A 17,016-nucleotide genomic window follows, 5' to 3' on the forward strand; every position below is an offset into this window, starting at 1 on the left:
CCCCTGTCATTTGCCCTTATTTTTCCCACTCTGGACCTGTGAGGCTCCGACAGCGCCGGGACACTCTTCGGAGTAGCCGTGCGCTATAGAAGCACCCCCCATAACATAGCATAACATAACATAACATAACATATTTCCATGTTCGACCAGGCTTCGGAAGTACTCGTCTATTTAGTACCCACCCGATTTTAAAAACTAAGAACTTTTACTACACTCCTCAAAAGAACCGCATATATTTATACTGTCCCTGAAAACCGGTAAATTTGCGAAAATGTGACTTGTTCAGACTCTAGGCCCTTAGAGCGTACTCCTGAGTGATGCCGGCCGGACACAAACCACAGGCACATTTGGCGATAACTTGTTGGGTTGACTCCTGCCATCTCTACCTGAGGTCGTTGTGTCTAGTCCCATAATGCATTCTGGGTGTTGAAGTCGTGTTCGCTTTGAATAAACCAATTGCACTAACACCCCCAATAAAAAAGGAAACGGGGAGCCCTGACAACATATCACTAACATAACATATCACACTGTTCATTGAAGTGGGTGTTAGTTGTTTTGTCTTTCTCCGGCGGATCCTTCTCTCAGGCTTCCCAGGGCGAACAGTGATCATTTGATGTGGGTTTTAATTTGCAGTGTGGGACTAGTAGTTTTGCTGATGCCAATATTTAATCGGGACTACATATAAACATATCGCGGACTGAACGAGGTACTCGCACATGGGCCTGGGAAACCTGAGCGCTGACGGGGTGGTTTGGAGGAGGGTTCTCAGCACATACCACTCACTGGGGCAGGTGGGAGTGCAAAGCCCCTCGCCGTTCTGCCTGTAGCTCCCCACCCCCCTCAAACACCAGCGGCTGCCTCTAGTGCTCCCGTTGATGATTCACAGGAAGACCCGGCGCTGGGTATGCGCCAGGCTCGTGAGGGACAGAGCGGTGTCTGCGCCCTCCTCGGAGACCTGGCACTAGTGAGATGCAGCACCAGATACCGGCGCACTGTGAACACACGGCCAGGGGGCGCTGCTTTCGTCAAGTGCACCGCTGTTTTTTGTAATCTTATTCTATATTGTTAACACTCGTTTATCCTGTGTGAAAATTAATTACAATTACTAACTTAACAGGGACAGTTAGCCCGAAGTATTTGTTTTTCTCAACCTGGGCGGGAGCAGGAATAGAACGGCATCTGTCCGTAGCCCCCCATTCTCGGCGGTGGATCGCTCCAGTACAGTGGTCACAATGCATCTAAATTTATGGATGGAAGACTCTACTCTGCTGCGCCTACGCCTTTTATGAGAGGGTAGGACGCAGCACATTCATGTCGGAGGAAGCGATGGTCTCGGCCATACCTGAAGATCAGTGGGGCTCAGAAAACAAGGTCTCGCGCATTGCAGACGGTTGTTTACATCGCGCTATCTCCGTACTGAAAAAACAAAGTGCCTACACGGAGTAATGAAGAACAGACCAGGACATTTGGTCTAAGGAGTGGTGGCCTACATCTTTGGGAACCTGCCCCTCTCCTTCCCAATCAGCCAGAAATCTCGGTGTTATATTTGACACATCGCTGTCCATGACTCTTCAGGTCAACAGAACGGTGGCCACCTGCTGGGGATCATTAAGATCCTTAAAAGAATTCTGCACTATCTCTCTCCCCAAGCACGTAAGCAGACGGTTGTTGCATTAGTGGGCCCCAGGTTGGACTACTGTAATGCACTTTATGCAGATTCCAACAAGGGCCTTATCCAGCGCCTTCAGGTCGTGCAGAACACGGCTGCGAGATTTGTTTTGGCTCTACCTAATGCATCCTCTGCTACAATGGCCAGGAAGAGCCTGCACTGGCTTCCCATTCAACATAGGATCTCATTTAAGATCCTTTGTCTGGCCTACAGAGCTCTTTTAGCTGGCCCTCTGGACCCTTTGGGCTCTCTTTTAATTCGCTATGCTCCTAGCAGGACCCTTAGATCTTCGGAGATGAATCTGCTTATAGTTCCCCGCGCAAGAAAGGCTAGATGGGGCAGCCAAGCTTTTTCCATCATTGCCCCTCGGTTGTGGAATGCCCTCCCTCTGGAGATTAAGGCCTAACCGACTCTGTCCCTCTTTAAAAAGGCGCTCAAAACTTGGTGCTTTATCAAGGCCTACCAGTAAGAGAGTATATTTGCTCCAGCTAGCTTCTTTTTGGTTAGGCGCCTTGACGCCCATTGGGCTTAGTAGCGCGATACAAATCCGATTTCATTTCAGAGTGTCAGCCGCCAGTAAAAGATCCAGTCTTTGTGGGCGGGGCTAAAATTGGACAGAGCGGCAACAATGCGGGATTAAAAAGCCTCCTTCACAATAGAAAGGCTGCGTTTAGTATACGCTATGAAGCAAGTCAATGGAAAGAAGGGGCAGGGCTTCAAGTACCCATTGCAAACCTCTTTGATTCCAAGAGGCCCTCGCATGGCAAGAGCAACGCATGCATGGAGCTAACGCCAGGCGAGACCTAAAAAGCGTACTACGGATGTACTACTAAGCCTTTTGATTAGTGAACAGCCACAATTTACAGTGGACAATGACAGAAGCCAATGAAAAATATGGGCGGAGCTTCAAGTCCCCACCTCAATACAGCATGCCTCGCAGAGCAGCGCATGCGCTGGCCAGGCTCGACCTGAAAAGGAAATACTATTAAAAAGGTTGAAATATGATACTTGCATTAAATATGTTTGGAATCGCGAGATGCAAACATCTCTTGCAAGCAGCTGCTGTTTAAAGATCGTGATCACTCCAAAATGGAAGATATGCTTACAAACATGCACTTCACTTTTTTATTCTAATACAAAACCATTTTGATAGTTGCAAAGCAGTGACTAGTCCATAGGAGAAAGTGTAGGGCATGGATTTAAGACATATCCTGCACCCAATGCTCACATCCAAATGTTTGTTCGCTGGAGGCTATGCACTGGTGTCAGGGAGACCTAGAAGAATGACTGGCCCTGTTTTTGAGACAGAGGAACTAGACACAACTGTCCTAGTGTCTCCAACACATTAGTAAACGATTGCATCAGAGGCAAAAGGACTGGCCACTAGGCGTGGGTTGAATCTAAACCCAGTGCCTATTGTTCCCTACTGTGCACATTCAAAGCCCATACATAGGAAACTTGCGTCTGGGGACTGGCTTTCTGGTGTATGTTTGTGATCTAAAGTTATTTTCTCAGTGTACGTTATAGAGTTTTGCATTATTCTGGGGGCAAGTACAAGTGAAAAAGCATTCCTCACTCAGGATTGTTTAGTTACACAAGTTATTTTTCCTAGAGAAAACAACTCAAAATCAGTGTTCCAGTAAAAAGTCAATAAATGGTATTAATGGTCCTGATGTACAGTAATGAAAAAAGTGGATTATTCAACATTAGTCACAACTTAGTTTATGAAAGTGTCAGAATGATTGTGCAGATGATGCTGTGATGAATGTGCGTAGTATAAAGACTGAGAAGAAATGACTGTGAAAGAGGAGTTACATTTGCAACAGAGTATTTGACCTCTGTGTAGAAATGGGTGTGATTGGCATTAAGACAAACTTGAAGGTAAAGCAAACTTTCTGGTTAAGGATAAAAAAAAAAACAGGTGCACGTTATTATTTTAGTTGTAGTAATCAGAGGTGTCCAATTGTAAAGCAAGTTGAATTGAAAGGAGGCAATCTTAAAAATGTACTCCAAATAGCACTCACAATTGGGCAGTCACCAATCGACAAGTTCTTTTCGGGCCTGCTCAGCTTAGGATTGCCTGTGTGCGAGGGGGGAGCAAGGCAGGGAGAAAAGAGTCCGAGCAGGGTGGAAGAGCGCTTTGTGTTCTAGTTAACACATGCTGGTCTTCCGTCCTGCCTCTCTCCACACTTACCTCATTCCCTTCATGGTTGCTCGGGCTCTCGTTGGTGTTCCCCTGTCTAGCTCTACTTCCCGACTTCTGTTGCTCGTCCGGTGCCGCAGGGACCTTCACTTTGCTCCTGACAGGCTGTCTGCGGTCTCCCGTCGAGCTCCATTTCCTGACTTCAGTTGCTCGTCCGGCTCCGTGGGGAACTTTAGGCTGCCTCTGACAAGCTGTTCCAAGTTCCCTCATCGGACTAAACTTTTCTGCGTATCAGCTTCCCGTCTGGCACCGCGGGGGCCGCCCCGATGACTTCTGAAAGATAAAAAGGAAACAGACATAACAATTGGTCGAATGTCAGTTGGGTCTTTATTGTATGCAGACGATGTTGCAATATTCGATTTAACACCTATTGGCCTGCAACGCCGTCTGGAGGTTTTAAACAAATATGCAGAGGTCAATTTTTTTAAAATTAACGTTGCAAAAAGCAAGATCCTAGTTTTTCGTAAGAAGGGGCTCAGAATAAAGAGATGTTTAAGATGGATGCTCGGTTCTGAAAAAATGGAATTGGTTGATTCATATGTATATTTAGGTAAAGTTTTTTCCAAAACAGGTTGAGACTTGGAACATACTAAACATTGCATTAGTAAAGCCGTCTCCCAGGCAAGTGCATTAAATAGATTCTATAAAACCTGCGGGAGACGCCATTTTAGCCATGTCTTATCTGTTTTTAAGGTTAAAATCCCCCCCTCATTAATATATGCTGCCGAGGTGGTGGACATGAATCATTGGCATATGTTTGATAAGGCAGAAGGACGAATTATGCACCAAATCTGTAATTTAAATTGTCTGGCTGCCCCATATGTTTTGCACCTCGAATTTGGATTAGTCTCATCCTTTATTCTAGCCCAGGCAGCAGTTCTTAGGTGGGGTAACTCTCTCTTCCTGGGGGAAGAGGGTACTCTTAGGGCTGCTCTGAGAACAGAAATCTTTTGCAATCTAAAAGCACAATCCACGTTTTTTAGGTCCTTCTTATGTGCAATTGACAGTTTTGGTCTTAGTTTAACTCCAGCTTCTCCAATGCCTAAATCTGGTTTGAAACTGTTCTTAAAGAAATCTAGATCCCCTATCAGTTAAGTTAGAGAAATTGTTATAAGTAAATCCAGGCCCAGTAACGTGGCGGTCAGTGGGAGTACATTGGGGAATAAACCACAGCCTTATTTAACTTGGAATATCCCTCATGGGATTAGAAGGCTGATACACCTACTGAGATTTAATCTGCTGCCTTTAAGAGACGTCACTGGTATCTGGGATAAGACACCTAGAGAGAAGAGAATTTGTGAACTGTGCCAGTTGCAAATCCAAGATCTTAATCATGTTTTATTTGTATGTTCAAAACTGCAAAGTGCCAGGCGAGTGTTTTTAAAACCAGTATTTAATATTCACTCTGCTCAGGATGCACGTTCTCTGGTTTTGTCACCCCCGAATGAAATGGTTTGTTTTAAGATATACCAATTTTTTAGAACATTTTTGCCTACTTATCAGAATTTTTTCTAACAGTAGTACTCTGGCTACGATTTAATATCAACTGGTTGGCTATTTAATTGTCTCATGTATTCATTGCATCATTTGCACATTACTTAGTATGTATATAAGAAATGTTATTGGCAGGTTATGTGATTGTTTTACGTAGTATAGCATTATTTGCACATTTCACATTACGTTTGATATCATATTATAGTAATGTATAAGGAAGGACTTTTGTACTGTAGGCAATGTTTGTCTTTTTAAATTGTAAGTTTTTTTGTGGACCTCCGTAGGAGTTCCAAAACTAAATAAATAAATTGAATTGAATTGACATAACAATTCACTAAATCAACGCTCCTTAAGGCGGTAACATTTGATTTGAATAGTATGCAAAGTACTTATCTGATGTAGTCTCCATAGTATATGGAGATTCTGATTCCTTGCTGACATTGTTTGATGGCTGTAAAAAAAATATAAAATTTGTCTCCTGATTAATTAAGGGGATTTTTCATTTTACATCAGCCCTGCATATTTTTGTGTATTTTAAATTTTTCTCTATCCCTATCCACTTCGGGAGAATGTTTTTTTCTGTTTTTCGGGGCAGAGCAAGGCAGGAATTAAAGAGGCCGAACAAGGCAGAAGAGAGCTTCACGTTCTAATAGACACTTCCGGGTCTTCCGTCCTGACCCTCTCCACACTTACCCGATTTCTTTCCAGGTTGCTCGGGCACTAGGTGGTTTTCCCCCTTTGAGCTCCACTTCCTGACTTTTTTTGCTCGTCTGGCTCCGCGGGGACCTTCATGCTCTTCTGGCAGGCTGTTTGACGTTTCCTCATTGGCCTTCACTTTTCTGCACATCAGCGTCTCGCCTGGCACCGCGGGGGCCTTCACGATCACTTCTGCAAGATACAAAGGTAAAAGACACAACAGTTCACAAAGAATCCATGCTCCTTAAGGCGGTAACATTTGTTTTTTATTTGAATAGTAGGCAAAGTAATTACTCGATGTAGTTGGCACAGTGTATGGAGATTCTGCTTCCTTACTAACTTTGCTTGATGGATGTAAGAAAAGTATAAACATAAAGTTAGTCTCCTGATTAATTAAGAGACTGATTTTTCGTTGTACCTTGGCCATGCACATTTTTGAGTATTTTTATATTTTTCTCTATCCTTATCCATTCTGGAGAATGTTTTGGGGGTTTTCCTGGTTATAAAATGGATATGAATAAGGTGGGGTTTAATTGGAGTCCAAGCTGATCATCTCCTAGATTATTATACCATATCCTCTTTAACTATACTGTCCTGTTGTTCTAAATAGAAAATACCTAATGATTTACTCTTACTCATAGATATATACAACTGATTCTGCTCACTGTTCTCACACATACCTAAGCGGAAAAGGGATCTTTCACAGGTAGGTATATCTAGTAGAATCACACTAATTGTATGTAAGTGTTATCTCCAGAATACATACACATGGTAATACTTATAACTGTGTCTCCACAACAGGAAACGCATAAAGAATTTTCTGTGGCCACTAGCAGATGTTGGCCACAAGGCGGCCTTCTGCCCTCCTGGAGAGAAATGTGAACGACTCCCAGGAGTATGAACAAGAAAGGTCTGCTGTTGAAAGAGGTGTCACCTGTACCTGGCAGGAAACCACACTGAGTGTCAGCCCAAAAGGTGAGCTTCTTAGGAGAAGCCACCTTTGAAGGGCAAATGGTGAACACATACAACAGTGGCTGCTCTTTTGTTTAGGTACACAGGTTGGCGTCGTGGGCAGAGAGGGTAACCAGTTGCCAAACTTTTTTTCCGAAGGCATGTATCCTTCAGATAGCCACACCTCTAGGGTAGACTACCATGCTCCACACAGATAGACGGCTTATGCCATCTTGGAGTGGTCAGAATAGTGCCCTCTGAGATAGATAATTCCACACATCGCAGGAAGTAGTCACCAGGCAGAAAGGGGCCCAGTAGAATATTGATTAGTGAATGCTTCCTCTCTTGATGGCACTTTCTACGCATTTATATGAAACCTCTGACACCGCAGAGCTCAGATCACATCTGGACTGGAGAGAGGACGAAATGAGGACTGCCCTTCTGGCAGGAGAGGCTGCACCAACTGCTGGACTGCACCTACTGATCTGGGACTAGCAAAGAAGATTGTGCCTGTGGTGCCTGGCTTGTGGCAAAGGCTCTCCCAAGCACTGGACAGAAGAGGTCAACTCCAAGAGTCACTTGGTTGGCTTCCTGTTAAAGCACCAGGGCCATAAACGCTGAGGAAGGCTGTTTTGGTCAGTCAGTAACAACAACTGCCTGATCGCTACTGATTGCCGATGTGCTGCTCAGACGACCAAGTCCCGATGCTCACAAATTGCACCCCATTTTGCTGGGGATGGGAGAGAAGTCGGAGTGCAGTTTGGTCGCTAAAGACAGACTCTAGCCTTCACCAAAGGAAACCCCTGGTTTCACTATGACCGGCCAGTAGTCCAGTGGCAACTGGACTTTTTCTGAACTAAAGAGGACTTCGAAGGACATTGGTCCCCGAAAGCCAAAGATCTGCATTCCCAGCATCTTACATCATCTTAAGCATCTCCTAAATCAGGATTACTCCATTGAAGTCTATGGTAGTTCACCCATAGAGCTTGAAACTTGACTTGAGACTGCTTTGCTTTGCCATGGTAACGGTCCTACTACTCCTCATTAGCCCCCCTAATCTTCTCCCTATCAGATTTGGTCTCCAAATGTAGGCCGCAGTAGTCAAACACAACTCTTTAAAAAAAAGTTTTACAAAGATTTCAAACTTGCAGCTTCTTCAGGTTTTTGAGTGAAAAGTTAAGATTTGTAGATTTTTATCAAAAATGTCTCTCCGGAATCCTAAGTTGGATTTTCTTGGTTTCGGTGTTTAAAATGAAAAAAAAATCATGAAACTAAAATATATTGGAATAAATTGATGTTGAATTTCTTTTGTGTTGCGTGACATTCTTATTCTGTTGTTTTGGAACTTCTAAATGCTTTACACGTTCCTTTGTTTACGCCTGACTGCTCAAAGCCACAGCTACCAAGGGTTGGGCTAAGGTTTAACAAACCAGTCTGAACGGACCCAGATCGGTAATGTGAGTGTATCCCATGGTGAGGTCACACAACCATGCCACAGAAAACATCACATTTCCTCCCATCATGTGTACGCCTTTCAAGTCTATGCATGTGCGGGAGTAGACTTTTGCCATTTGATCTCTAACACATCCACAGATCAAAGAAGAGCTTAGAAGAATGTTTACAAGAAAATTTTTATTCATCTTTTGTTTTTCTGCCTTGTAAAGTACTAGTGGTGCCCTGATTGGATCCTTGTATCGATTAATTTTTAACAATCCCTCATATAGTACACCACTATCCAAACAAATGCATGTAGCACACCTCCCCCTCCCATGTTGCCCTCCTAAGGTGTGTGCAGTAATTCACCCAACAGATGCATTCCCCGAATCTAGAAAAGAGAACATTTGACCCTATATCCCCCACAAACAATGACTTGCGTACAATGCTTCCACTTCCGCAGTTTGTACAAACATCGTGGTCCTGTTGCAGGAATGGCAGCTGTCTGCCTCTTGGAGTGACGGTATATCAGTGTATATGTGGCTTATTGTATTGAAAAAAGAATCATATCACCAAGTTAACAATATTCTTAAAGGCACAGACAATTACTGCAAACTGAATTCTTCAATATGATCATTCACTCTACTTTTTTACATTACCAGATTAACCATGTAATTTTTCATATAATCTGCATACAGCAATATGTGATTCTCATGTTTGGAACCACTTAATATATCTAAATGACATTTCCCAGGGGGTAGAGCTTGCTGCAGTCCACAATAGAGCTTCATTTCCAGGCTAAGAGTCTTTACCAGTGTGGAGAAATAATGTATGGTATTTTTTACTGCTTTCTATAATGCATGGGACTTTTGCTTGTGGCACTCCTGAGGAAGGCGCAACGACAAAACGTGCATTGAGGAAAACTGGCCAAACCGCATCCGAGAATAACAATTAATGAAAATGTCTTAAGTGATGAGGACATGAATCGGAATGTCATGGAAATGAAATGTTGAAGTTACAATGTATTGTCAACATATTGTATCATTGAATTTATTTATAGAGAACTCTAAAAATTCTAAGTGAAGAACACATTGTGACGATAGTTCGCAGCAATTAGCCTGAGATGTATACAAATGTGGTAAAAATACTTTCTGATTGTTAGTTGTAAAATTATATATGTAAGTGAAAAGTATGTGCGAGTAGAAAAAAGAATGGTGTATGTGGGTCTGTTGAATATTTTTAAAGATGTTTAATATCTTTTAGTGGCACATGGCAAGTTTTGTATCCGATGGCAAAGTTATAATGACTACATTATGATTAATAAATTGATGTAATATCAAAGAATATGCAAATAAATGAAGAACAAACTCGATTTGAGTCACTATTGAGCCTCTAACACCTCCCCTAAATTGTAGATGTACAACAATAAGTAGTAAGGTCAGACGGGGTTTCTATTTCAGTGATTTAGCAGTTATTCCCTGCCCCGTGGGCCTCATCATTACTCAGGGGGTCTCTTTTCTTGTATAAAGTTTCCACAAAAGTGCACCATTACCCTACCTTATCCTACAGAAATCCCTGAATAGTCGAAGCATTGGATGTATCATAGGATGTAGAGGCTTATTCCCCCTTGACTCCATCTTGTTGAGCCTACTGTAGCACACTTAAAGTTTTGCATGCCCCACCACAAACTCCTATCCCGGTGTTTAGAAGCTTAAAATCGATGTAAGAAAAGAATGCTGTTGCATGACTTGGGATTCATTTTTGCAGGAGAATAGTTATTTGACATTTCTTCTTTAAAAGAACGTGTCCTTTGTTGCTGCCTATCATAAATAGTAGATAAAATAGCTGATAAATGGAGCGAACGTCATTTGGCAAGAAACATAATTATGTGTAGATATTTTTTCTGGTGTAAATTTCATTTCTAGCCAAAGCAATTTTGCAGGGTATTTTATTCTTCTTTCAAAGCGGATGCCTAACTTCTTGTGTTTTTTCAATGTTTCAGGAGTTCTTCAGGTACTTTCCAGGTATTACTTGAATTGTGGACAAGATGTAAAACGTGTATGGCTGTGCTCACCATTAGATCACTTCTACAACTCTCTTGGTGATAAAGGATGGGGATGTGGCTACAGAAATTTCCAAATGCTGCTTTCGTCACTTCTAAAGAATGCTTTGTTTGAGGACTGCTTAAAAGGTATTAAGATAAAAAGCTAGCTGTTACAATGAAGTCTTCTGGGCCCTGGGGATGAATCGATTATGTTTATTTGTAGTAAAGCAGTACCACCAAGACCCAATACAGTCACAGCTCTCACCTGGCTTCCACTGGTTAGAATTGAAAAGTGTGCAATAATCATTTAGGGACAATACGAAGGACAATAAGAGGTAGTAGAAGGGATGAGATTAGATGGAGATGGAAGGAACTAGACTGAATAGACTTCGTACAGAACACATTGCAGGGCATATTCCCCCATGTACGAACAATTGGAAAGACTAACTAGGAATATAAGAATATATAACTGGTAACTACGTCTTTCTTTGTACAGTAGCTTTAGAAGTCACTAGCAGAAATGTGTATGAAATACTGCTTCTAAAACTGAGTTCTGCACATCCACTCAGATCATCTGATATTCACAGCAGTAGTCTTGTAATCGCCGGTATCTGAGGAGACAGAGTATTGTGCAGAGGTCTTATACATCACATCTTGCTTTAGAAAGACAGAGGAGACCGTGACTTCCCGGCTGACACACTGATCAGAGGCGCTGAGGTTCCTGCATGCAGACACTCCATCTCGCAGTGGTCTACCATCCCTCGTGGGGCGTCCAACTCGAGACCAGGACGGGGTCCCATACTCTCTCATTCTCAGGTAATGAGGTTGACTAGATCCTAGAGGGATTCTTGGCATAACACCTACACAAATGCTAGGTACATCTAGTTAGAGAGGCATAGTAGGAGTACGCACTTTTTATCATGTATTTTATGTACTTGTATATATTCATGATTACTGCAAAATGGTGGAACTGTACCATCCTTTTACTTTCATAGTACTGCTAATCATATATCTCTGCTACTGTCTAATGGTTGTTTAAGCTCATCTATTCTACACTAGAATAACAACTGTTCAATAAATTCTTATTGACAAACGCCCTGTATGTTTATTCTGTGTATCTCTGAGACCAACTAAGTGAGCACGAGTGACTGAGCGAAATAATGGAATATTAGTTCCACGATCCTGGGGGGATCAGGGTTGTCCTGTTCTGACGTTGCCAGAAACTATTCTCTCTCCAATAAAAGAAGATTCTAGTGGCACTGTGAGCGAGCTGATAAAGACAGGCTAACATATCCGGTGGGGGTGCACGGAACCAGTCTGCCACCAATCCCACAGTTTATCCAAATGCTCAGATCCTGTATAGGATATATAGGAACTACACACAGATCATAATTCCTGGCTAGCGGTTTATCATCGCCTGGCCCCTTATCCGACGTGGGTTAGTTAAAGTCCATTGGAGAAATTACAAAAGGGTATGCCAGCAGGCAGGGTGGTGTGGGCTCATGCCCATGTCTGAAGGCAGTGAACCATTTGTTTTGAGCTCAAGATCACAATGACTGGCTGGTGGTTCATTATGTGGCAGGTTACCTGGCGTACAGCCATTTCATCTCATTCAGCACCATATTGCCAATTTCAAGATGCATTTCCATCAGGTAATAGTTCAGTCTGTCTTCCCCCTTTGCTGCACCCCTCCCGTGGACGTTTTTGCTACTCTCGGGACTACCCTATTGAACCTGTTTTTCACCCTCCAGTTTTTGCTATGAGGGGCCTTGGACGGCTTGTTTCACCTGAGTTGGGACTTCTAGCATCAGTACACATTCCTGTCCATTAATCTGCATCCTGTGGTTCTAAGAAAACTGTCAGTACCATGAGTAAGTGATCTTGATTACACTTGATGGCCACAGTGTGTTGTGCATTATTGTCTGTGATCAGGCATTATAGTCTGGTCTCTAAATCGTCCAGGGACAGACATTTTGACAAGCTATCTCTGACAGAATTACTACTGTGCACTACAGCTTGGATGTTTATTCAAGAGTTAGGTTATCTGCAGATAGAAGCTTCTATCAGAAGAGCAAGTTATTTACCTTCAGTTATTTCTGATAGGCTCGGTGAGGAATCTGCAGATTGATTCGCTATCTGCCTCCCATTCGGATGAGGGCTCCTGCGACTTATTTATTTGGTTTTAAAGAAAGTAGCCAAGCACTTGTCATATAACTAAAAGAAAAACGAAATAGTAGTTTTTGCTTGAGGGGTAATTAACAAGAGCCGTAGAGCCATCGGGTTTGCACGCGGGATGCTGGCGCTTTTTTACTTAAGAGGCTACATACACCCTTAAAAAGAAGTGTGTGAGAGACTGGACATAGCTCTCAATCTCTGAGCCAATTGCGCACTTTGAATATAGCTCTATGAATAAGAAGACGTGTGTATATACAACTTACACGCACATGTTTCTCGCTATGGCCACCGCGTGCACTTCAGTTATATCTTGAATCGTTTATACGTTTTAATACATATCTACAGACATCGTAGAAAATCCGAAATACATGGGACGAGTATTAAATAGTAAGAGAAAAGATCTTTTTCTGCACCTTGGATGTAAATATACGAAACCCAGAAAGCGGTTGATGGGAGCCCCTACATGACCATCTGTTGAGCAGCTTTATCAGAAATCTGTTGTTTCGCTGGAAGCTGACTTTTAGTTCATATAAGGAGACTCTATATTCTGAATGTAAAAGCGGTTCTGCTTTACAGAAATCTTTTGGGAAGACAGTTAATATATTCCTGATGAAGGCGGCTATACATTAAGTGTCCGTCGAAACGCGTTGAAACAAGGGGAGAAGTACAATACATATTGATCAAGGATAATTCTGACTGGAGCGGAATTTATTCCTTATTTGTGTACCTCCTCTTTCTTAATAATAGGAAATGTTTGTTTGTTTGTATATAATGTGTCCCTTTTCCATATTGTCTGTGTTCCCAATTTTAATTATGTCTCAATTGTACTGTTTTTTAATGTGAATAAACTGTGCAGGCTGAATATATTAGTGTTTATAGTTTTTTATAATATTTTTTGCATTGCTTCAATTGATAGGTTGTTTTGTTATAATAATATCTGTCTATGTGGTTGTAACTATTGGTGTTTTGAAAATTAGATACCCAAAGGGAATCTTTTTATGACGGTAATTAACAAGAGAACAAGGGCTAGTGTGCTGCTGGGGAAAGTAGATGACGATGAACCTCAGCTGTGGCACATATAAACAGGTCATCGCCCAGGCCATATTCCCTCTAGAATTATTTTAATCTAGTTCAACATTCTGAACAAGGTTTACTTTACTTACTCAGTCATTTGCACAGTCCCCACTTTGATTTGCAATATACTACCAACCAAATGTCTAAGAAGTTGGTACCTGAGAACTTGCAAATGAGCTGCTGGCACGGGGACTCTACGCTACCAGAGGTTTTATATCATCTCGTCCTACACGTGGTGATCGTTTGAAATTACAGGTGGTAAAACTGATTGCTCTTCAAGTAATTCTGGCTTAAGATGTTGAGGAAACTGCTTTAATACTTAAAGCTCCAAACACAGACCTTGCTCAATTTAGTCTACTTTATGACCTGGTAAATCCCTTCCGAGATCCTCAGATTGGTATTGTTTGTTGAAACTAAGGGAGCTTACTGAAGGTCATGTATCAAAATACAAGAAGATCCAGTAATGACTGTGATAAAAATCAAGTTCTTAAACTGTTAGGATGAAAATAGACTTCAAGAACTTGATTAGTACATCATGATTGTATGTCTAGTTTGCATTATGTGGACAAACTTAATGACACCTCCAAATTGTAAACATTAACCACGTAAGCTTGTATTGCTTATGTTTGGAAGCATACTCTGTAAAATTGGTCTCACAATTTGTTATTGTAAGATAACTATACATTACTGAGAAACTATTTTGTGCATTTTTATTCGATTCTGTTTTTCCTTCACAATATAACTTTAATGTACCATACTTTTTCTGTTCAGGAATGCCAGTTCCCTGTATTACAAAAATTCAATCAATGATTGAAAGTGCCTGGAAAGAAGGGTTTGATCCTAATGGGGCTTCACATTTTAATTACAAATTAAATGGCACAAAGGCCTGGATTGGTGCATGTGAAATCTATTCACTCCTGACGTTTCTTAACTTAAAGTAAGTTCAATATTTATAAGTAACGTTTTTCTGTTTTATTGTCTGCCATCTTCAGTCCTATGGCGTTACAGGTTCTGTTTTTGAAACCACCACATGAACTGATTTATCGTGTGTTGTGAAAATTGCTTATACGAGTCTCCCTGCAAAGTGTACGTTGTCGAAGACATGGGAAGAGTTCATGATTACATTTGGTGCTCTTTTGTAATGTTCTATAGAATGGTGGGCTCTTCAGTTCTCTTTAAATGCGAAGGTTAATTGAAAATTGTGGTATTCTGTTCATAATCAGAAGAATTGGCTCTTGTCTGGCATGTCTTTCTTCAAGATTACTGTTTTTGCAGCATATAAAGGGCTAATTTTCTCTGAAGTGGAATGCACAAGTTCAGAACATTTAAATCTGTTTCGACTATCTACTGCAAACCACCTTTTGGCTCTGTTGCTCTGCAGTACTGTTCTGTAAGTGTGTTGTAGAGACAGACCCCTTTCGCTGAATCACCCAGCATTTTGTAAACCATATTACACAATGCTTTTGCCAATGTGTAGTTATAGTTAGGTCAGAGTTAGCGTAGGAAAGGCATTTTTTTGTTTTGCTGATAAATTTGAAGCCATTTGTTGAATGTAAATGAAACGTGCACAATAAAAGTGTATCCACTTTGGCTCCTACATGGAAAGTTTAGCACCAATCCTTCTAGCGGGGACTAGAAAGGGGGGAGGGGGGGACAGGGTTCCAGAAGTGTGATTACCATTTTAATTCCCTTAGGAAAATTTTCACTCGAATACAGAAAAAAGCGACTGAGTGGAATCATACCACACTTGGATGTTTATTTCTAGTTAGTTCATGGCACTCTGTCACTGGGAAACATTTGACTCCAATATCCTGCTTTACTAAAACACATAACAACGGGGCTTTGCCAGAACAAATGCATAAACATTACTGCCTTTCACACTCTATCACAAAGCCACCTTTGTTGCTCTGCATTCTGGGGGCTCATTGTCATTTCTGCTTGTCCATTGAGGAATCTTTTTTGTCTTTTGCTAAGTACTACTAGTTTCTCACTTTCCCATGGATGGCAAGATTTTCCGAATAAAATTGTTGCGGGTTTGTAAGAAGGGACGGGAGACTAGGTCGTGAAAGTGATGTTTTTATTGGATTTAGCACACGCCTTCTTCGAGTAAGCAGTCTATAGTAGGGTATAGGTGATAGTGGTGGCTTGTCATTATATTCCCAGTCCCTTGATGAGGTCCTCCCTCTTCTCCTCCACTCCAGCCCGAGTCCGTCCGGACGAGGAAACGTGGAAACAAAACAAAAAGAGGACTTGGTATGAGTATGGCGCGCTATTACATGATGAGGGGGGGGTGAGGGGTCACACAGTGAACAGCACTTCTAAATAGGTGAGGAAAGTGCTCAGGGAGGGAACACCTGGAAATGGTGACCCCTGGTTTTAAGTATCCGGTCTCTCCTTTTTACCCACCCAGCCCGCAAAATGCTTGCGTATCTGCGAGACCCACGCTCCTCCTGAAGCGTGGCTGGGCGAATCAAGAGACCGTTGGCCTCCTGGCTCCCTGTTTTCTCGCGACCACGCTGCCTCCTCTCCTTCTCTCGATACCGTCCGGTTCACTCTGCTCTCGACTCAGTTCGCTTCCTCGACTCCTCCGGTGATGCCACACTCTGACTTCCGCCTTCTTCCTGTTCTTGTGGGCCAGGCCTCCTTGTCGTCATCACTGTGGGCATGGTTTACCGACCAGTCTTCCCAGTTAAAGGGACGGTGTCTCTTTTCTTCGTCTTCGCCATACACTTGTATGTCTGGGCAATTCCACTCATCCTGCTGTTGAGAAAGAAGAGGGGAAACGATGGTTGTCACATTCCCCCAGTTCTCTGGTCGTTCTGCCCACTGCTTGGCCGGGCTCTCCTCATTACAAAAATATAATCTTTAGCATATCTATTCAGCATCATATATCTGAACAATGTTTTTAAAACTGCTATTGGACTACTGTAATGCCCTTTAACTAAATGTGAATTAGTACTCTTTAACTAAGCTCCAGATTATCCAACATGCTGCAACTCAACCGGTCCTAGGTCTGCCAAAACACTTCTCTGTCAAGGAGGGCTTGAGAACTCTCAATTGGTTACTAGTGAGGAAGCGGATGTTCTTCAAAGCCCTGTGTATGGTTCATAAGGCTCTACATCAGCAAGGTTCCTGTTACCTTAGATCCATTCTCAACTGGTGTGTTCCCACTAGGTCTCTTAGATCGGCAGGACAGCATAAGGTTATGATTCCCAGGTCCCAGAAAGTTAGATGGGCGAACGTGTCTTAACAGTGGTGGCTGCTCAGTTGTGGAAT

The 17,016-nt window shown here is 42.3% G+C and overlaps 1 protein-coding gene across 1 annotated transcript in view; it reads left to right on the forward strand.

The window, feature by feature from the left end:
* Positions 1-17,016, forward strand: part of ZUP1 (zinc finger containing ubiquitin peptidase 1) — a 131,460-nt gene that overhangs the window by 70,466 nt on the left and 43,978 nt on the right. Inside the window, exons 5-6 of the mRNA XM_078648501.1 lie at positions 10,450-10,638; positions 14,512-14,677. Of these exons, the coding sequence (XP_078504627.1) occupies positions 10,450-10,638; positions 14,512-14,677 (355 nt within the window). The remainder of the gene's footprint in view (positions 1-10,449; positions 10,639-14,511; positions 14,678-17,016) is intronic.

Source organism: Lissotriton helveticus, chromosome 6 (genome assembly GCF_964261635.1).
Source record: "Lissotriton helveticus chromosome 6, aLisHel1.1, whole genome shotgun sequence".
Taxonomy (NCBI): Eukaryota; Metazoa; Chordata; class Amphibia; order Caudata; family Salamandridae; genus Lissotriton; species Lissotriton helveticus.